The 23716-nt window shown below is 41.2% G+C and overlaps 1 protein-coding gene across 5 annotated transcripts in view; it reads right to left on the bottom strand.

Moving 5' to 3' along the window:
- Nucleotides 1-8088: 8088 nt before the first annotated feature.
- The window catches only part of pbx1b (pre-B-cell leukemia homeobox 1b), a 70332-nt gene continuing 54704 nt past the window's right edge, over nt 8089-23716 (bottom strand). For 2 of the 5 annotated variants that reach the window (XM_084338008.1, XM_084338006.1), the window contains exons 4-9: nt 18002-18192; nt 15622-15757; nt 12592-12751; nt 11652-11764; nt 11091-11180; nt 8089-8711 (exon numbers count right to left, since the gene is read on the bottom strand). In XM_084338008.1, the coding sequence (XP_084194134.1) occupies nt 8619-8711; nt 11091-11180; nt 11652-11764; nt 12592-12751; nt 15622-15757; nt 18002-18192 (783 nt within the window). In that variant the 3' untranslated portion in view covers nt 8089-8618. Of the gene's footprint in view, nt 8712-11090; nt 11181-11651; nt 11765-12591; nt 12788-15612; nt 15758-18001; nt 18193-23716 lie in introns of all 5 variants that reach the window. The other 3 variants (XM_084338009.1, XM_084338007.1, XM_084338010.1) reach the window with 3 other exon arrangements.

Genomic DNA, 23716 nt, shown 5'->3' on the forward strand with positions numbered 1-23716 from the left:
CACCACTTGTGCCCGGAATAAGACATCTCAACGTCCTTCGGCTGGTCTCCTCCAGCCCCTCCCTATTCCCCGACGCCCCTGGTCGCATGTTGCTCTTGAGGGTTACCGTTGTCAAGTGGTTCTACGGTCATCATGGTGGTGGATCGATTCTCGAAAGCAGCTCATTTTATTCCCCTCCCCAAACTTCCCTCAGCTCCTGAGATGGCCAGGCTGGTCGTCCAGCATGTGTTTCGCTTCCACGGTCTACCTCAAGATGTGGTGTCTGATCGGGGTCCGCAATTCGCTTCCCGCTTCTGGAAGGCATTCTGCTTATTAGTGGGAGCTTCAGCCAGTCTGTCATCTGGGTTTCACCCGGAGACCAATGCCCAAACGGAGCGCACCAATGAGACTCTGGAGAGGACACTTTGGTGTCTGGTTTCCTCCAATCCGAGTGATCATCTCATCTGGACCGAGTACGCCTATAACACCTTGACAAATGCATCCACTGGGTGCTCTCCATTTGACTGTCAGTATGGGTATCAGCCACCACTGTTCCCAGAACAGGAGAGAGAGACGGAGGTCCCCTCAGCCGCACGTTTCATCAAACGGTTCCGCACTACCTGGAAGCGAGTTTGAGCGTCCCTGCAGCGTGCATCTGCGTGACAAAAGGCCCAAGGGGTATGCTGACCGTCATCGGTGTAGGTCCCCACCATATCGAGTTGGTCGGAGGGTCTGGCTCTCCACTCGGGACCTCCCCTTGTGGGTAGAGTCTCGCAAACTGGTGCCGTGCTTCATTGGGCCCTTTAAGATCATTCAAAGGATAAACCCAGTTGCGGTCCGCCTTCTGCTTCCCAGGTCCATGAGGATTCACCCCACGTTCCACGTCTCACGACTTAAGCCAGTCCTATCCAGCACACTCAGGCCGGCTGACAGGCCACCTCCCCGTGTTATCGGGGGTCAGGCTGCATACACGGTCCGACGGATCCTGAACAGTCGTTGCATAGGGCGTGGGGTGCAGAACCTTGTGGACTGGGAGGGACATGGTCCAGAGGAACGCTCCTGGGTTCCGGCTAGGCACATATTGGATCCAGAACTTATCCGGGAGTTCCGTCGGCGTCTTCCAGACAGCGTGGCAGGAACGTCGAGTGCCATTCCTTAGGGAGGGGGTCCTGTGATGGATCACGGCTTATGTGGGTTTTATTTTAGTTTGGTGGCCTGTACTGTGCGTGGGTGGGGCATCGGGCCTGTACTGTGCGGTGCACTACTGCGCAAGCGATGTTGGGCGGAGCTTCATAGTGCGCATGCGTGTGGAGCAAATATGTTTGTATGAGTTTTTAGCTCTGGTTTAACATTCATTCTTCTTCGTTGAAAAATAACCAAATATGTCTTTCAGTGAAAATGTAAGTACCTTAGGCCGGGGCACCTTCGCTATTTTGGACATTAGGGCCTATTTTCCGTCTGTAATTTGCTTTAGTGTTGAGCTAATGTTAGCTAACGCACGCTCCGGGATTGCAGCTGGGGGCTAGTTCTGCATTAACCTAACGTTAGCTAATATTCCCTGTAAACACTCAACTAACGCTATATGTGAATGTGAAGTTGCTATTATTTTGGCTCACGTTTTGACTACTTTTTTAATGTTGAACTAATGTTAAAGCTATGTTAAACATGAACCATTCTCACAAGGTGTTCAACTTCACATTCTCTGTTATTGTCCACCGCAATACACATTGTCAACGTCATTGTAAAAAAACACGTGTTGCTTATTCTTTTTTTTATTTATTTTTTTAATCTTTTTCCCCCTTCTTTTTTCGTTTTTCTCCCATCTCAATGTTAGTCGTTATGCCAATTCCCAATCCCCTTCCTGGTCGTTGCGCACTCTACCCCCTACCGTCGGTCCGGGAGGGCGGAGACTATCACATGCTTCCTCCGACACATGGTTACCCAGCCCACCGCTTCTTTTCACCTGGCAGCGCGGACTCTCACTGGGAGAGTGTAATGTGTGGAAGGTCACACTACCTCTCCTAGATCCTTCCCTTGCTGTGCAGGCACCCTGACCAAACTGTAGGAGTCGCTGTTTACAACGACCAGGACCCACCCTCGCCGGGTTTCCCACCCACTAACACTGCCAATTGGGTTAGTATGGACGGTCAGCCAACCCGGAAGCACCACAGCTGGATTCGATCCCACTGTCTCTGTGGTGGTAGACAGACGCTTAGTCCGCTGCGCTACCCGGCCGCCCCACGTGTTGCTTATTCAATCAAATCCGGGTTCATAGTGTGCACAACTGCGTTTTATAACCTTGAGCAACATTCCTCTATTTTAGTCCAAAATGATAAACATGACTTGATGCTTTTTTCTTACATAGTACTGTATATTTGTATGTCTCTAAATGTCTTGATGAATTGAACATTAACAATAACATCTGCAAATGATTTATAGATCTTTTAAGAATGTTTTACAAATCATATCAATTTTTCAAAGCATCTACAAATGTGTTACTACACATTAAATAACAATATTTAATGATGAACAAATCAAGTACAAACAATGTTGATAATGGGTTATAAATCATTTGTAAATGTTATACACATATAGTTATACATGATTTAATAATAATTTACGAATGTATAAAAATGGTTTGTTCATGATTAGTTTATTATCTACAAATACCTAAATGTCTTATAACTGAGTGTTATTATAAAGTGTTACCATAATGTCTCAGGAAAGGCTAAAGTAATCTTGTGTGCATTTAACATCCTGCTATCCTCAAATTTACAATTTACATTACATTTGGTTTCCTTGAGGTAAATTTCACCCCAGCAATTTTAACCTCTAGAAAATTATTAAAATTGTAACCAAAAGGTGCGGCTGGGTGGCGCAGCGGAGATTGCGGTCGTCACCAATGCAAGAGACTCCGGTCTCGAATCCGGGTGTCAGCATTGCCTCCGGCTTGGGCCGGCCGTCATACTGGCTCAATTGGCAGAGCCAGCAGGTGGAAGTCGATGGGTGGTTATTTGGACGTTTATATCCCATATAATTTTATTCAACCTCTTATTTACTGATTCTGATGTAACTCTAACCAGTTAATTAATTAGTCTCTCCATCTATGTAACTCTAACCATATTTGCATATCTTGTATTTCACAAACTTAAATGTCCAAACCCAACCCCCTCCAATGTACAGTCCCCCCCCCCCCACCCACCTCCAATGTACAGTTTTCCCCACCTCCTCCAATGTAGTTTCCCCCTCAAATGTATACTCTCTTTTTAGACTATTTTTGTACTCTTAAACAGTACTGTATATTTGTAGATCTGGTATGTCATAAATGTCTAGATGTAACAGTACTGTCTATCTGTATGTCATATATGTTATGATGAATTGAAAATGGGGGACCCTGATGTAAACAAGACGAAAGTCTTTCTCTGGTCTGCAACCCCTTAACAATTGTGTGTATTGAGCTGTACTCATAGGCGGCGGGTCTATAAGGCCAGGGGGGGCTATGCCTACCCAGAATATTATGCTGGGAATTTGAAATGTATATATAATATATGTGCACAGGCTGCTGGCTATTGTGTGTGTCTTGTGCTGCAGCCCGCTGGCCGAGGTGTCAACGACGAAGGTGTCAATCGGTGGCAGCGTAACATTCCAGGTACAGGCAGTAACCAATCACGCATAGGCTCAGGTTAAATAATGTAGCCAATCACATCATATGATCATCCTGATCCCGCAGTAAATTGCAGCTCAAAGTGCTTCACAGCAGTACAAAAAGACAGGCATAAAATGAGCACAACATTGGCAGATCAAGAGCAATGCATAAAGTGCAGACATAAAGCATAAAATAGATAGCAGCAAAATAGACAAAGTCAAGGTAAGACATAGAACATTAAATCACATCGTTTTTCATATTAGGATCTAAGATCTAGGGTTAACTCGCCGAACGTTGAGCGCCAGGACCCCCGAAAACCAGAGTATAGTCGGGTTTTCATCGTTGTTTCTTTTATTCGATATTTCCATTCATAAAGACATGCCGGCAGCCTGTGTTATCACTGGGGATGGGTCTGAGATCTCAAAAGTCCAATACCGCCGCCTAACACCTTGCGGACGCTATTGCACTCCATTTGAAACTATGTGGCTTGGTGTCTGTCATTTTGGAAATGACACCAGACCACCCTGAAACTACACTCATATTCACGACAGTATAAAACGGAAATGTATGGATGGAAAAATTATCTGTTTTTTGCATCTTGACCGGAAGAAACTCAATGACAATCAACTATATTATTCGATCCATAGCTATAATATAGCTTTAGGCCTGCAAACACAGCCACGTATCCCCATGTTAAAAGGCGCTGGCCTTTCAACAGTAACAGTAAACAGCGCCATCTGGCGCTGAAAGTGTTAATAGGCGTCTTTGTTTACGGTTTGATTATCACTGATACAAAGTAAAATAGTGCAGTGCAATAAAATAGTTAGTAAAATAGAATAAAATAATGCAATAGTGCATTGCAATAAAATAGTTATCATCGTATTTTTTCGGGAGGCCGGTAAGGAGTGCTTGAGATAAAGGCATGGATCTGGTTTTCAGCGTCCTTTTGATTTATAAATGGCCGTACTTTAGCTATGTTTCTAAGGTGGAAGAATTATGTTTTTGTCAACTTGTTGATTGTGATTTAAAGCTTAGGTCTGAGTCTACCATAACACCAAGACTTAACTCACTCAAATACATTTAGCAGCTGGATAGACTACAGATGGAAATTAGCTTCTGCTAAATCTGGTGCAAACATATTTTGATGTAACAATGATTAATTGTCACAAAAAAAAAAAAAAAAGAAGAAATTATATATATATATATTTTTTAAATAGATATGGGGCTTTTCAGAAAACATTCGGGGCTTGAGCCCAAGTAGCCACCCCCTAGCCCCACCCCTGGTGCCAACCTACTCATCAGGAGCAATTATGGTTTAAGTGTCTTGCTCAAGGATACTTCGTCACACTGCCCAGAGCCGGAATCGAACCGGGAACCTCCGGATTACCAGACGACTGCTCTATCTCCCGAACCACTGTCGCCCCCCGTAGTACATACTACATGAAGCTAAGATACATAAGTAGGACCTATAACATGAAGCTAAGATACATAAGTAGTACATACTTCATATGACTTCTTTGAAGATGGCAATAAATGACAAGAGTACAATTTATGCAACAAAAGAAACAATTTATTTGGAATATGCATTGCCAGTACAAATTAAGAGACCATAAAACCTACACCTTTTTTTACCTATTTCTTTTCTCCACTGAAAACAGGTTTTGAATTGGAATTAAAAAGACAATAGTTTTTTCCCATTTGATACCTTTTTACATATGCAGAGATCTTAAAAGTTAAAACCTGTCAAGAAAAAGGCTCCACGATTTCACTCAGAAATCCTTATAAAAAAGAAGTAACATTCAAAACACTGCAGTACGTTATTTTATTGAAGAACAAAAAGACATGCAACAAATAAAACATTTGATGTTTTACAAATTGTTCGGTTTTTCTTTTCTTTTTTTACTTTTATATTCAAAAACTAAAAGCATCATTACATGAAGCTTCATAATATTTTTACAGGCAATGTGAAAAGTAGAGTTAAGCATTATTGAGGGACGCAAGAAAACAATCCTTCTGCTCGCCACATGGCTGCATGGCTAATGCTGCCAGTTCAATCAGTCGATTTTGAGAAGACACAATCCAGACATAAGTACTGTTCATCACTCCTGGGACACGCAGTCCTCAGCTGAAATGCTGAGAAGGTGATTCATTCGGACTGATCACAATTCCCAAAAACAGTTTCCTGATAAAAAATAATCACACAACGTTTTTACCTCCACCTTGTTTATATAACTGTAAAAAGAAAAGTTTCAATCCAGTGGTTTTCAGTCTGTGATGAGTTCAGCTGTGTGGTAAAGTATCTATCTATTAATAGGTGTTGGTTAGGACTGGATTCCATTTGTTGTAAGGATTTAGTTAAGCTAAAAACAAACATACAAACAAACAAACAAACAAAAACAAACAACAACAAAAAAACACTGTCACAGGACAATGTTAACACTAACTTTTCACATCACCTTCATCGGGACAGTAGCCATTTTAGAGGCAGGCTTGTGTTGACGGGTCTGAATAGAAAGTACAAAATGACAGACAGAGGGTGTTTCCCCCCCAAAGACGTTGGGATCTTGTCTATTAAACGTTAAGTCGCAATGTTGAAAATGGATACTGTCCAAATTCAAAGATACAAAAACCAGAGTCAAGGTGCATATCTACATATATAGAGCATTCTTGGGCTAATTCACATATTATGGTAGCACAAACATAAAAACATATCCTGTAACCAAGCAAAAGGGAAGCTAAAGAAATAATAATAATAATAATAATAATAATAATAATAATAATAATAATAATAATAATAATAATAATAATAATAATGTACGTTATTCACAATAACTGAGGACTTAAAAATAGATCCAAAATGTCTGAATCTGAATCTGTGTGCCATTGGGGTATTTGTTTCCATGTCATTTCTAAAAACACTAATGTATTCTGACTGCATTTTTTTGGCTTTGAGTACAGAGTACTTGAGCATTTTTGAGATACTCATCAGTACCTTGGATAATATTCTACAAAATGAGAAAAGAAAGAAAAAGTTGATAAAGCTGATCCCAATTGACCCTATTTACACGGCGGCCATTTTGCTCTCATGTCAAGCTCAGGATGGGATTCTTTCCCCGCCGTGTTCCCACCCGGGGTGGAAAGGCATCCCACCCTGAGCGTGACAGAAGGGCAAAATGGCTGTTGCGTGATTATGGTCAATGAAGAGAATGGAAATTCTGCTGTTTTTTATTTTTATTTTTTGGTATAAAAGTTTGGGAGATGCTGAATATCTCAACAGGACTATTTGTTATAATGTATACATGTTAGACCAAATACTATACTGTACATACAACAGAGGTCACAAATCTAATTTCACATTTCCAATTTGTCCGTATTTATGAATGTGGTGTTTTTGAGAAGCTGTGTCGTCTTAAAATAAAATCAAGAGGGAAGAGTCGCGACGCACGTACTTTTAGCGCACCTTCTCTGAAAACTCTTGGAAGTCATGGAAAACAATGAACCACCCTTAACCTTTTTTTCCAGCACCAAATGATAATCGAGTGTTAATAAAGAACAAAGACATGCAGTGTATTAAATCCCTACCAACACGATATCTTAAAAACAGAATTAACATTAAGAAGATTAATTAAGATTAAGATACTCATCTCTTTACCCACAAGTGGTTTTGGTTACCAGCAGTATTTGGCTATATTGATCGCGCTGATGTATACACTGACGATGAGATAATGTACTGTGTGTACATTACATTTGTCCCATATATGAATACTATATTTATTCTTACTAAAGACTTTTCCCTCTGTAAGGTTTTCTCCCTGACAAAAACAAATGTTAACCGTTGAATGTAATCATTAGACGTTATTGTGCTTTTAATACATATCGACATATCGTAGTTGATGCTAATGTTGTCATTGATTGAAGTGTTTTGGGTACATTTTTCTAACTCGCTCAGGGTCAATTGTCTTCGAATGCTGTGGAAACAGCAAACAATACGACCAAGAGCTGGGAATTGATCCTAAGCGGTCTTATATCTGAGGACCCACCCCTTTTTGAGTCATATTTGTAATATATATATATATTATATATATATTGCCTACAGCTTGTTGATCATACAAACATGATGCTCTGTGTTATTGTAATGTGTGTGAGCAGAAAACATACTATTCTGGCAATATAATATAACATACCTTATGTGTTATTGTCTGCTGCAGAGGTTGTAAATGAATAAAATGAGGATGAGCGCTGGGATGTTAAGGACATCGATATGGTCGGTACACGACTAACATGTAACATTATCTCACAATACTGTAGAATGGCATAGTCGCAATGAGCATAAATGTCACACATGATCAAAATTCACCTCCAGGGTTGAACTTTGTCACTAATAGACAAACAGAAATGCGTCGGCACGGTAACAGATGTTTCTTTTTTTTAAAGAGGCAAAATGAAAGGTTGTGGGGTGGTAATGTGAATTTAAGAAAGAAAAAAAAAAAAGAAAAGAAAAAAACTTTAAAAAGAAAAAATTTAGCATTTCATATGATTTTCCTTTTTGTTATTGTTGGTTGTTCCGTTTGTCATTTTCAATAGAGGTAGTGAGAAAGCATTTCAATTTGACACGACACGGGCCATTATTATACTGCTAAAACGTACGTGCCTACTGTGTAATAATAACTGTATGAGAAATACAAAGAGGCAACGAGGACGTCATCATGTGGAAGCTGTACAAAACAAGTGAGGTGGTGGAGGTGGGATCCCTACACAGGCTGCTGCTGACGGGGCGCTACAGTGATGGTGGTGGTCCAGATGGGGAAACGTGAAGATTTAGTCCGTGACGGTGATATCGTCGCCATCGCAGTCCCCCCTCCCCCCCCACCCCAGATGTCTCCTGCCCCGGTGACCCGTAAAGGGTCACCTCCAGTCCTGATGGCGGGGCTGGTGGGGGGTGGGGGGATATGGAGACTGTAGCGGAGGGGGAGGTGGTGGGAGACGGAAGGGATCAGTTGGAGGTGTCAGAGTGAACACTTCCGGGTCCTTCTGTAGGTGAAGTCACCGATGAGGGGGTCGTAGCATCCTGCCAGCCGCCGTTCGCCTAGAGGAGGAGCCAGGAGGAGAAGGGAGGAGTTCAGTACAATCACACACTCATTACTCACGGGTCATCCATAGCATGGCGGTATATCGAGGTGTAATGAGTGTACGTCCTTAGGGCAGCGGACTCAGAGCATGAGCTCTACATGTGAAGACACCCTCAGCTCCTCAACATACAGCTAACCACAGCCTCAAGCCAATCCGGATTGGGAAGGAAGGCTAAAGCTACTTGGAGATGATATTTCAAAACAGAACTGTCACACAGATATGTATAATATCCCATCTCATACTGTAGACTCAAATTCACATAATGGAGAAAGCGTACCGTCTTGAAAACAACACTAAATAAAATCAGAGCAGTCCTGTATCAATGAGACTAATCTGTAGAATGGTTAAAATTGTATGGAAGAAGCCTATGAAGCAAAACATGAAAAACACAATCAAGGGCATTATATGTACAGTAATTATGACATTGAGGATAACATACAATGATAGCTGTGGAGACCCTTTTCTGATCCCGGAGGGAGCCCCACTAGAGAGCATTTTGGGATATTAATAGTAGATTTCATGCCATCGTGAAAAAACTGGATATGGACATTCACTTTTGAAAGCCTGTTATTTAAGGGGGAAGGCAGTCTGTAATCAAAAATGAAAATCGTAGAACGTCTGACTTTGGTGACACTGTAATTACCGCTGTAGTCAACCTCAAAACACATTATGTAGCCTGCTCAGCTATTAGCAAGCGTGTGAGGAGCCTTTTCATAATTTCAGACGGAGCATTTCCCTCACCTCTTTCTTTCTTTCTTTCTTTCTTTCTTTCTTTCTTTCTTTCTTTCTTTCTTTCTTTCTTTCTTTCTTTCTTTCTTTCTTTCTTTCTTTCTTTCTTTCTTTCTTTCTTTCTTTCTTTCTCTCAATCCCCTCTACATCCACACCATCTGTCCTCCTATGTTTGTGTAATGTCTGTATAGCTTTTTGTGTTTTTCTGTATTGGTATAAATATATTCATAATTTTATGTTATTATGTTGTATTATTATGTTGTTAGAGTCTATAGCAGTTTTTCTCTGCAGAAATATTTTTCAGGTAAAATAATTAAAAAATAAATGATAGAGCGGATTGCAACCGAAAATGCAAAGGAACAGACAAAACTTCAACTTAGCTCCATAAATCACAGGATAACAGCTTGTCAGGCCCATATCCTGCTCTCACATTATGCAGTTATGAGGCTTCTTTACAGGCTCTAAAAGTGAATAAAACAGCATATTGTGGCATTGTAAGACGTGGTAGAGCAAGCAGGCATCCAAGGAGAACCGTATCTGTGAGGTCACAGGACCGTCTGAGAACAGGGCCTGAATATGTTAGTTCCCTCTCAGGGTTATCACAGCTGGCCCCGTAGAGAGCTGGGGGGGGGGGGGGAGGGGCACACCCAGAGCAGGGCCATTTGAATACACATACATGTATTTTTTATTTATTTATTTTTATACAGGAGACATTTCATCTCATTATCATACGGCCGTTGAGGCACGACGGCGACAGCGGCATAGGAGGAAGCCCGGCCGTGGCTGTGACCGTCGCCGTCCTCCTCTCACCGCGCGCGGCTCGCTGTCAGGGCCATTAGCGTGGCGGGAACATGATCTGAGCAATGCGCTTGGATTGCTGTCCCAAGTCCACACTCTGCTCTCCTTGTGTCTGTCTTATCGATTTTCCCCTTTACGACACGGCTTGTCGCTGTGAATTTCCCTGCTGTTTGCAGCCGCCAGCTAGCGAGACCCCCCCCCCCCCCCTCCCCAGCTCCCCCCACCCTCCACAACCCCCTCATCCATACACACAGAGAGAGACACACACACACTCTCCTACAAAATAAAGACAAAAAAAAACACATGAGGGCAATATACACCCCCCCCCCCCCCCCCCTCCCCCAGTAGGCAGTGTTTCCAGGGGCATGAGGTTTTATTTTTAGTGGGAATGCGGGGGCCTTTAATGGGAGCCTCTGGCCCCTGGGGGCCGCTAATCAGGGTCAGGTGGTCGGAGGGCTTTGAAGCGCGATGCAGGAGGAGGTGTCACCTGTTTGTGCAGTCCGCTCACGGCCGGCCATGCGTGGCTGCAGGTGCTCTATACCAGAGCTGATCAGACGTGACAGCCTCAGACGGCTGCTGTGTGTGTGTGTGTGTGTGTGTGTGTGTGGCCGGCCCCCGCGCACGTTGGGCAGTGCGCTGCCCGTGGCATGACTGATAGAGAAGCAATCAACTAGGTGACCACAGAGCTGAGACAAGTCCTACTAAGTGGCATTCTGAGCCCTATGGCTTTGAAATAATTGGGAGGGGGAGAGAAGAAGAAGAAGAAGAAAAAGAAAAAAAGGTATTGTTTTTCCCCCTTCCTTCTTACATTGATGCCCTGCGGACTGTACATCTGGTTGGCTGTGAGTCCGTCACTGTATCCGCCTGTCTGATTGATAACATGGCGAAGGGTATCCACCTGAAATGGGGGGGGGGGGGGGGACGACGACGACAAAAAAACAAAACAAAGCAAGGTCAGACTTCGCAGGAAGAAAACAAAAAGAAAAGCACAAAGAAAGATAAATATGACAAGAAGACACACAGGAGCACAGGACCGTTCTAACAGGCAAATCACATCTTCAGATATTTTAGAAAATAATCAAATCCATTTCAAATGCACACAGCCCCAAAAGGAAATGTAGGCTATTTCGTCTAATGGGTTAATAATTTTTGTGTGCTTCGCAAAATTCTCACTGTAAATAAGGAAATGTGAGACACTACGCCAAGATGATGCAACACTCTTTTAGGACCAAATTCCACATAGTGGATAAACGTCTAAGGATGCAACGGTGGTGTAGTTATAGGGGGAAGGTGGAGTGGGGGACGGGGTCAGTCTCATCCGCCCTCCGTTTCTCATTCGCCGCAACTGCTTGCTCAGTCAGGAGCCTACCTGAGACTGCACGTTGGCTCCCACCTGAGACCCCTGGTACGTGTCCCCATTGAGAGACTGCACACTCATGAACAAGTCCCCGGAGTTTGACATGTTAAAAGAGCCGGCGGAACCTGAAAGAGGCAGAGAGAGAGAGAGAGAGAGAGAGAGAGGGGGCACCGGAATCACAGAGAGAAAAAAAGCAAGCTTCAGCCACTTGGCCCCCTCCAGACCAGGGGAAGGGGCCCCCCCGGAGGAGCTGCATGCAGGGGGGGTTAGCTAGCAGGCATGCGGGCCAGACAGATGAGAGCAAGGAGTGGGACAGGGGGTGTAGTGACTGAGTGACTGTGACTGAGGGGGGCTACCCGGCTGAGCTGCGACTGCAACAGACAGCCGAGACTCGTTTTTTTTTTTTTTTTTTTTTTTTACATCCGTCTGTCTAAAGTAGCTGTGTATGTCATTTTAGTGCATCGTTTGTTACCGTTAGTGTGGTTAATAAAGAACTTGCTCGTAAACAAACTTAGAGAAGATATCTATCGTCAAGTATTTGTCATAGTAGCATGGAAGTGTTTTGAGTTCATACATAAAGAAGGGTGTTAATTGAGAAGAAGTCAAAAGAGCAGTAAGCATATGGAGGACTTGGCACGGGCCCAGGTTTGGCTAATCTCCCGCAAAGCCTGGATATCTGGGTACTCGACGTGTTAAAGGTTACATTACAAAGTGACATCCATGTCTCTTTTATAAGAGCCGCCTCATTAAAGATCCAAAGGTTCGAATGGTGGTTCGAATTTAAACTTAGAAAACACACTCTCTGGTTTATACTTTGCTGTTATATCAATACAAATTGATCCTTAGAAAATTGTATATACTGTATATACATATATCAGTTACTCGTATTGTAATAATGAGGTGTTAGATGTCTACTAGCATGTGTGTCCGAGCTACTGATCTCCTGCCTCACCTGCAGAGTTTGGAGTTGAGGGTGAATTAGCTTGGCTTCCATGTGAGGATACGTTGGTTGCGTTCACGGCGGTTTTGGCAGCGTACATGTTGGCTTCTTCCTGGAACTTGCCAATGTTTTTCTTGTATCTGATTCTTTTATTCCCGAACCAGTTGGAAACCTGATAAAAGAAAAAGAAAAAATTAAATAAGATCAACTGAATGTATAACAGTTTCGCACAAAGCCTCGTTATATTTCAAGGGTTGTCAGATGTTTATTTTTTCTGAATAAATTGGGGGGGGAAAAGATTTTGCATTTTGTCGTGTAGGAACAATACGACAAATCGACCCTGCTTTTAGGTGGTTAACCCTTTCACTACCACACACCACACTACAGACGGTTAACCCTTTCACTACCACGCTACATACGGTTAACCCTTTCACTACCACACTGCAGAAGGTTATCACTACCACACTACATACGGTTAACCCTTTCACTAACACACTACAGAAGGTTAACCCTTTCACTACCACACTAGACTGTTAACCCTTTCACTATTACACTACAGAAGGTTAACCCTTTCACTACCATACTACAGACGGTTAACCCTTTCACTATTACACTACAGAAGGTTAACCCTTTCACTACCACAGTACAGACGGTTAACCCTTTCACTACCACACTACAGAAGGTTAACCCTTTCAATACCACTAGTCTGTAGTGTGGTAGTGAAAGGTTAACCTCTTCCACCCGGAGCCTATTTTCTGAAAATCCGCCTAAAATACATACCTAAGTAAATGGAATATTGCTCCACTTCTACAAGACCATTTGCATATTCTTGGTATCTAGGGACATCTATGGACCTCAGTGAATGTATTCCCAGTGTCAGAAATATTGTGTCTATTACTAGGCTTGCTTAAATTGTGATGAAACAAAGGAGAATATGAATTATTATTTTTCTTTGTTTTTTTTATCTACTTTTTCTCCCCTTTTTTCTGTATTTTTCTCCCATCCCAATTTTTATTCGTTATGCCAATTCCCTTCCCTCCCTTCCTGGTCATTGCGCGCATTTACCCCCACTTGCCGGTCTAGGGAGGGTTGATAGATACTATCACATGTCCCCTCCGATACATGTGGAGTCAGCCAGCCTCTTCTTTTCACCTGACAGCGAGGACTCTCACTGGGGGAGCGTAACGCGTGGGAGGCTTACACTACTTCCCCCAGTTCCCTTCCTCGCTGAGCAGGCGCCCCGACCGACCAGAAGGAGTCACTGTTTACAACGACCAGGATACACACCCCACCCGCTTCCCACCCGCTAACACTGCCAATTGGTTAGTATGGACGACCGACCAAGCCGGAGGTACCGCTGACAGCTGGATTCGATATCAGTGTCTCTGCGGTGGTAGGCAGGCGCTTAGGCCGCTGCGCTACCTAGCCACCCTATTTTCTTTGCATCTTTGACAGTGAATTACACCATGCTAATAATGACCAGACTTCAAGAACTGCCACTGATCTCGTTCAGTACCTTCTTGAGATCATGTGTACAAAAGTTCTAAGGAAATGAATAAAGGGAAGATGATTAAACAGAAGGTTTTGTAGATACAGTACTGAATTCTCCCATCCGGACCAATGCAATTTGAAATATTATTATAGAATATAGAATAGCAGGCTTATAAATTACCTTATTATAGCCAATTCGCACATTTATGCAGTATATATATACATATATTATCTTTCAAATGCCCGAGTTCAATTTGGATTTAGTATCACCAGGCGTGCATAATAACAGATAATGAAATCTACTGTAATCTACTGTACTTTTTTATTTTCACCACAGTGCAACCGTTTTGAAACTAATTTCAGATCTAATTGTTGCTGCATGCTAACAATAGGGAAGAGAAACTAACTGCGTTTCAATATTTGTCAACAACGTTACATGTTGTGGTATATTATCCCGAATAATAAGAGTTATTAAAATAATGCATACATAACTATGAACCTTGAACCCCATAGAACCTTTCAGGAAGTGTAGTTTTAAAAAATTCCAACGCAGATCCAGAGCTCTGGATGTCCACTACAAAATGGCCACAAAAAAACTACAATTCCCATGATTCAAGGTGTTCCAAAATGGTCGCCTCTCGCGAAATAACATTGACATTTCGAGAAGGAAAATCTATCTAATAACACTTTAACCTATTCCTAAACTAACGTATTGATGATAATATACATTATAAATGCTGTTGTGACATGGTTATGATGTTTATACTTGAATACGTTTGAAAATAAAAACGCAAATTTTATAGTACAATCTGGATATATTGATTTATGACCAGATGTCATTTGCGGTTCGCCGACGGACTGCACGGGCGGAAGAGGTTAATCTTCTGTAGTGTGGTAGTGAAAGGGTTAACAGTGACGACAGGGCTGAGAGCCTGGAAGAGGTGAGAGAGCCGTTGTAGACTGGTGCTGTGAATCCACATTAGTGCCAGAATGGAATGATTGCCAATAACGGTCTCATTATGTCAGTATGACTGCAGCTATCATCAGAACTCACGCTAGCACCAATCAGTCAACATCCGCTAACACCCATTACTGCTAATGGACTCCCAGATGAAGCTACGGGGATAAGCCCGGCGCTAATGATAAACAACATTAAAATGAAAACCAAATCAATCCTGCAAAGTTTCCAATGCTCAGAGTAGGTAAACATGTTCCTTTATTACGGGCCCCGGGAGGAGACACTCTACAAATCATCCGGGCCCCTGAATTAGGTCCCACAATCACACTCAGAGGCATCTTCAAATCATTTTGTATAAACAAATGAAACCAATTGAGAAAACGATCCATTCCCAAATGATAGATTCAAAACACAAGACGCTGTTTACCTTGGGTATCATCAGTGCCCTCTTTAAATCAATTATCACAGGGAGGACTAAACTCCTGCTCCGAAACGTGTTGTTCATTTTCAATAAATCCTAAATCCCTCCCTGGTTTCTGCAGGGGTGTGCAATTAGTCTTCCCACCGACGGGGGGCGCTGTTACGTGATGTACCTGGGAGACTGTGATGGAGCACTTCTTTGCCAGTTCCTCCTTGGCCTCCTCGCTGGGGTAGGGGTTGCTGAGGTGCGAGTAGAAGTATTCGTTCAGGATCTCCGTCGCCTGCTTGTTGAAGTTCCTTCTTTTCCGTCTGCAACGGGAGCATTAGCGGCGGGTTAGCACATGAATAAAATAATATGTATGGCAATCGTAATAATGCGCACATCATCGGGGTAAACAATTTTCCCGTTAACAGTCCATAACTGCCTCATGGTAAACACAAGAGGCACATAAAAACCAGAGGCATCCGAGCACAGCAACAATACAACTGTATTAATCTGGTATGAAATTACAGTCCCTTTTGTCAGGCTTCACAAATGGAAATGAGAGATAAAAAAAAGGAAAAACCCTAATAAACAAAACAAATCCTGTATTTTTTTCGTTCTTTTTTTAAAGCATGAAAAGAAATAGGGGAAAAAACGGCATGATGCGGACTGACCCGTCCATCTCTGGCACCTATCAGGTTATGTCTGCATGTGCCACATCTCAAGAGGGCTTTACATAAGCCGCAGGGGGGAGGGGGGGTGGTCTGTTGGGAGGGGGGGGGACCCTGTAAAATCTCTCCCCATGCATCCACTGGTGAGAGGAGATTTGCCACTGAAATCTCTGTCCCGCACTCCAAAAGCCTGCTTGAGAATATGTAAATGTGCACAGCATGTGCTCCCACAGCCGGTAGATTAATCAGTGGAGCTGAGCATGGCAGTGCCTCCTCTCACCCGGTGAAAGAAGCCCCGGCCCCCTTCTCCTTCCCCTCCTCTTCCCAGGCACCGCCGCGAAAATCATTTGCAAAAGAATAAGACGGGGAGCTTTGTAAGAGAGGGAGCACACGCCTCATTTAAATGTTATGCCTCCGACTCAAGACTCTCCGAGTGAGATTTATCCTCTGAGAAATGTATGCAAATCCAAAAACGCGCATCAAAATGAACAAGCGATTACATAAAAAAAAGGGGGAAACATTTAAGCGTTATGGAGCTTGGAGGGAATTGTTATTGGTCCAACCGGTATCGTAGTGTGTGTGTGTGTGTGTGTGTGTGTGTGTGTGTGTGTGTACTGGTCCAAACGGCACACCCACACATGCAGACTTCGAAGGGCAGGTATCCAAGCATGTTGTGTGTAGTGTGGGGTGGTAAAGCAGCATGCAGTGAACATGTGCGACACGTTTAAAGCACAATAGACCTTCTGCAGTCAGCAATTCAAATGGATATCAGAGGCAGAGGGGGAAGCATATAATTAGCTGTTTGCACTATATATATATAAATTGGGAGGTTATTTTAAGCATGGCACACAGAGCATGTGGTTTATGTAGCTGTTTCCACCAAGACCACTTTATCACTGCAGATATCCGTTTCCACCAATACCACTTTATCACTGCAGATATCTCATATTTCTATATTCACAGTTAATTATATTGTTTACACTGTTTGTTTTTTCTCATATTCTTATATTCAGATCTAATTTAATTGCCTATATTTATGTCTTTCTACAATTACCCTGCCAATACCTGTACCTCCCCTCCCCCCCTCCCCCATGCTGCTATGATGCCCAAATTTCCCCATGAGTATCAATTAAGGAATATCTTATCTTAGATACTGTACATATTGTGACTAAGTATGAGTACTGGTCTGATCCGTTCGTTCTACTGAACTGTATAGACCATTACTTAGTTTCTTCATGTGTAGAAATGCAGAAATGAAAAAAAAATGCTAAAAGAATGGAGAAAACCAAGCAGCTTTGCTTTGGATTTCTGACATGTTACAGATCATGATTCGTGGTATCAGGTTTTGGGGGGAAATTATCCAGATACAATTCCATATTTGAGTCTATATCTTTGTCTGTCCATTTGTCTCAGATGGAAACGCAAACACTACGCACACACACACACACACACACAAATACACACGCACGCACGCACACACACACACACACACACACACACACACACACACACACACACACACACACACACACACACACACACACACACACACACACACACACACACACACACACACACACACACACACACACACACACACACACACACACACACACACACACACACATTCTTGTACTTCTATTATGTGTGAGAACCATTACCTAAATTCCATCGACTACTTTCATTCCCTAACCCCTTACCCTAACCTTAAACCTATCCCCAATTCTAACCCTAAACCAACCAACCCTTAAATGTCCTATTTTAATGCGTCCAAAATGTCCTCACATTAATAGATTTATACATGAACATATGTGGCGCTCACAAGGATAGAAGTATAAGAGCACACACACACACACACACGCACACACACACACACGCACACACACGTCACACACACACCTGGCATCGAGGAAGCGGGAGCGCAGGATCATGACAGCTTCGCAGGTGCTCTGCTTCAGCTGCACCTGGATGGAGCTGAACTTGCGGTGGATGATGCCGACCATGCGCTCGATCTCCTTGGGCGAGATGGGCCGCGTGCGCGACTGCTCCCGCAGCAGGTTCATCACGTGGGTGGTGAACTCGTTACACGCCTGTGAGGGAGGACACATAAACTATATAACTAAATATATCAGACTGATATCAGGACTTATCAAAACTTCTTTCCACAAAATGTATGGAGGTGTGTAAAACGATCCAAGGCAAACGATCCAATTGAGTTGGTGCAATGTGTACAGTATATATCGATTCAGATTCTTAGAGGAACACACCAACATTATGGCGCTTATCATCTTCTCCAGAGTCAGACAAGAAGATAGATACCAATTGTCTGTGTGTTCAATAGAAAGCTTACTCACTCTCCTTATTATACATTATATAGTTATTTTGTATTCTATTGTGTGATCTGTGTAATGTTGTGTAGGGTGGTGTCAGACTTTGGCTGTTTTTGCTAATGTAAGAATATCTATACATCTACCTATAAATCTACCATATCTATCTATCTACCATATCTATCTATCTATCTATCTATCTATCTATCTATCTATCTATCTATCTATCTATCTATCTATCTATCTATCTATCTATCTATCTATCTATCTATCTATCTATCTATCTATCTATCTATCTATCTATCTATCTATAATTCTATCTATTGTAAACTGACAAACAGTGTCTACAATGTACTGTTTTTACTGTGTTAAAGCTAGCAAATTATATGTGTACTCATACAGGGAATTCCATACGGCACCTGTTAGAAGTCAAAGTCTGTGTTCTAAAACTGTTGTAATCCTAGACCCTAGTCTTAAGTCTACTATTCTAAATCTATAACCATGTTTAGACTTGTGTCAGTATTGTTTCTGCTGCTATTTTCTGAAGAAGCCTTTTCATTGGTTTAGTGATGATAGTAAGCTTGTTTCTTTCTGTTCTGGGCAGAATGTAGAATGTCTTGGCGTCTCCACGTCACTATCATGCCAGTTTCGACGTATTTTTCCTTGCAACGTATTCTTTGCCTGTTTGTACTATTGCTTGATTCACTTTTGAATAAACCTCTGAAAGATGATCAGATATTATCAGATAAACACGACAGTGGACTAGAAAAATAAGTTTTTCATTGTACAGCAAACTGTTTAACTGTGTGCACATGACAATAAATCATCTTGAATCTTGAAGCTATCCGGCTGCAAGCTAGCCTAGCTTAGCACAAATGAATGGAAACGGTTATGGATCAGCTAGCCTAGCTGTTGGTCAAAAACACAGGAGTTGTAATCTAGGCTAACTGATCTGTATCATGTGTGCTAAGCTAGGCTAGCTTGCAGCCGATTAGCTTTCTACTGAAAACACAGAAAGGAAATTGGTATCTATCTTCTTGTCTGAAACAATACCTGTGAGAGAGGACATAATTATATAAACTATGTAACTAAATATATCAGAATGTCAAACTTCTTCCACAAAACCGATGGGACTCCCTAAAATCCAGGCATCCTATGCATAGACCCACCCCTGCCTCAACCGTAACCTTAACCTCGCGTCCCAACTTAACCACCCAGTTAACACTTTAACTGCCACACACGAGATATCCCGGGTTTATTTTTATGTGGTTGAAAGCCACTCACGAGATTTCTCTCGTATTTTTTTTTTTATTTATTTTTTTAGCGATCTGAAATCATATTGCATCACGCGAGCCTACCCGAGTATACACAAGCTCCGCCGGAGATCATATGTGGAAAAAAGCGCCCCCTATCGTCTTTCAGATGACATAAGGGATTTTGGAATGGACTCAATGAAAATGGATGGGGGAAAAAATCCGGTACTCCACATTTTCCAGTCCACTGATCCAGCCGGGGTTACCACAGTTCATTCTGGAGCCTCAGAGCCCCGCTGATCATGGAGTTCTACTGTATCGCGTTGGATCTATACACTTATCGATTTTTTCGAATGGTGATCAGGAATTGGAATATACCAGTTGGATACCATCTGATGTCAGGTAAGGACTCTATGTTATCAGTGTTAGGATAATCAGACTAATTTTGATGAAGTTATAAGCTGTTTTGTGAAATGGGCTCTTTCGGTTTCACTGTAAAAGTCCAAGAGGAAATCAACGCGAATGTGCTTGCGTGCGCGTATAATATTGATCATCTAGCGTTTATTTGAAAACGATTCATAAAAAGGCAGACGAATATCAACGTTGTGGAATATTCCAGTAAAAGACGATTTTCATAGAATGGTCCAGAATGGGCTGTTTTTTATCTCAAAACGGGTGCTTTTCTAAATGCTCTAAAACGGAAATGACGCGATAAAAAACCAATCTGCCTCGACAGCACTGACTGGAAAATAGTCTTTGATAATGCGATGGGCAGATTAGACACATAGCCATAATTTAAAACATAGATTAGGCGATATTAAGGTTAACATTGGCGCCGATGGTGGCATTCAGGGGGTAAAAAGGAAAACCCGGCGTGGCACTCAAAGTGTTAAGATGCAATACATGAGATGCCTGGTTTTTAGTGAATCCCACAATGGTAGATGTGTAGGACTAGGTACAGGGTGTAATGATATGTCAACTCGAAAGGCAACAAACCAATAAAATTGACGCAATGCACATATATGGATTCAGATTCTTAATACACCGTAAAACACATTTCAGAATTCTTATTCTACTGTTTTCTTTAAGACCAGCTTCACAGAGTGGGGCTGCAGGTTGTTCCTTCAAGTGTTAACCCTTTCACTACTACATTACCAAAGGGTTAGCCCTTTCACGACCATACTACAGAAGGTTAACCCTTTCACTACCACACTACAGAGTAGTGAAAGGTTAACCTTCTGTAGTGTTGTCGTGAAAGGGTTTAAGGAGAGCGTAACGGAATTGCACTCTCTACCTCATTGTGGTTGTATGCATTTACGACTTGACCGAAGCGTTGTAACGTGATCGTGTCAGCTGGATTACAGTATTATCGTCTGACATCGATCACACTGTATCGTAGAAAAACTTGTGATGCCGCCAACTGTTGAATTGTTGCCTTAAAAAGTTAAAGCAAAGCGTATTGTGATAAAGCCTGAGGTTTACACCCCAAGCAATCAAGGCCTCGGTCAGATTCACTAACACAGACATGTACATAATGATATGATGATAGTGTGCAGAATAAGAATATGGTATTCTAAATGTACAAAGGCACCGTGCAGCGGCGAGGAAAAACAGCTTATGAAAAATGAAATCAAGCCCTATGCTTAATGTTGTTCTGGGGCACACTGGCTCTCACTCGCAGAGCCAAGGGGGAATATAAAGCGCTGATATTCTTCATATTAAACAGGAGTGGTGATGGCACCGTGTTGAGAGGAGCCAATGACAGCTGCTCCCGCCTCACAAGCACATTTTACTCGGTGTATCTCCAGCCGGAGAGAGACGAACATGCCACCACGTTATATTCAGTCCCCCGTGTCACCAGGCGCGAATCTGCCACCAGATTACACTCTGGCTCTGTCTCTCTCTTTCTTTCTCTTACTGTCTGCTCTTCTTTATCTCTATCTCTCTCTCTCTCTCTCTCTCTCTCTCTCTCTCTCTCTCTCTCTCTCTCTCTCTCTCTGGATTCACCCTTGTCACTGTATGTCTGTGTCTGTCTGTCTTATTCACATTCATCAGCTGGATATAACATGAAGTACATAACATACATGAAGTACATAACATACATGAAGTACATAACATACATAAAGTACATAACATACATAACACACATGAAGTACATAACATACATAACATACATAAAGTACATAACATACATGAAGTACATAACATACAACACACATGAAGTACATAACATACATAACACACATGAAGTGCATAACATACATAACATACATGAAGTACATAACATACTTAACATACATGAAGTACATAACATACATAACACACATGACGTACATAACATACATAACATACATGAAGTACATAACATACATAACACACATGAAGTACATAACACACATGAAGTACATAACACACATGAAGTACATAACATACATGAAGTACATAACATACATAACACACATGAAGTACATAACACACATGAAGTACATAACACACATAAAGTACATAACATACATAAAGTACATAACATACATAACATACATGAAGTACATAACATACATGAAGTACATAACATACATAACACACATGAAGTACATAACATACATGAAGTACATAACATACATAAAGTACATAACATACATGAAGTACATAACATACATGAAGTACATAACATACATAAAGTACATAACATACATGAAGTACATAACATACATAACGTACGTAACATACATAAAGTACATAACATACATAACATACATAAAGTACATAACATACATAACATACATGAAGTACATAACATACATGAAGTACATAACATACATAACACACATGAAGTACATAACACACATGAAGTACATAACACACATGAAGTACATAACATACATGAAGTACATAACATACATAAAGTACATAACATACATAACATACATGAAGTACATAACATACATGAAGTACATAACATACATAAAGTACATAACATACATAAAGTACATAACATACATAAAGTACATAACATACATAACATACATGAAGTACATAACATACATGAAGTACATACCATACATAAAGTACATAACATACATAACATACATGAAGTACATAACATACATAACATACATGAAGTACATAACATACATAACATACATGAAGTACATAACATACATAACACACATGAAGTACATAACATACATGAAGTACATAACATACATAACATACATGAAGTACATAAAATACATGAAGTACATAACATACATGAAGTACATAACATACATACCATACATGAAGTACATAACATACATAACATACATGAAGTACATAAAATACATGAAGTACATAACATACATGAAGTACATAACATACATACCATACATGAAGTACATAACATACATAACATACATGAAGTACATAACATACATAACATACATGAAGTACATAACATACATAACATACATGAAGTACATAACATACATAACATACATAACATACATGAAGTACATAACATACATGAAGTGCATAACATACATGAAGTACATAACATACATAACATACATAACATATATGAAGTACATAACATACATGAAGTACATAACATACATGAAGTACATAACATACATGAAGTACATAACATACATAACATACATGAAGTACATAACATACATGAAGTACATAACATACATAACATACATGAAGTACATAACATACATAACATACATGAAGTACATAACATACATGAAGTACATAACATACATGAAGTACATAACATACATAACATACATGAAGTACATAACATACATAACATACATGAAGTACATAACATACATGAAGTACATAACATACATGAAGTACATAACATACATAAAATACATGAAGTACATAACACACATGAAGTACATAACATACATGAAGTACATAACATACATAACATACATGAAGTACATAACATACATAACATACATGAAGTACATAACATACATAAAACACATGAAGTACATAAAATACATGAAGTACATAACATACATAACATACATGAAGTA

The sequence above is a fragment of the Notolepis coatsorum genome (assembly GCF_963971535.1).
Source record: "Notolepis coatsorum genome assembly, chromosome: 2".
In the NCBI taxonomy this organism is placed as follows: domain Eukaryota; kingdom Metazoa; phylum Chordata; class Actinopteri; order Aulopiformes; family Paralepididae; genus Notolepis; species Notolepis coatsorum.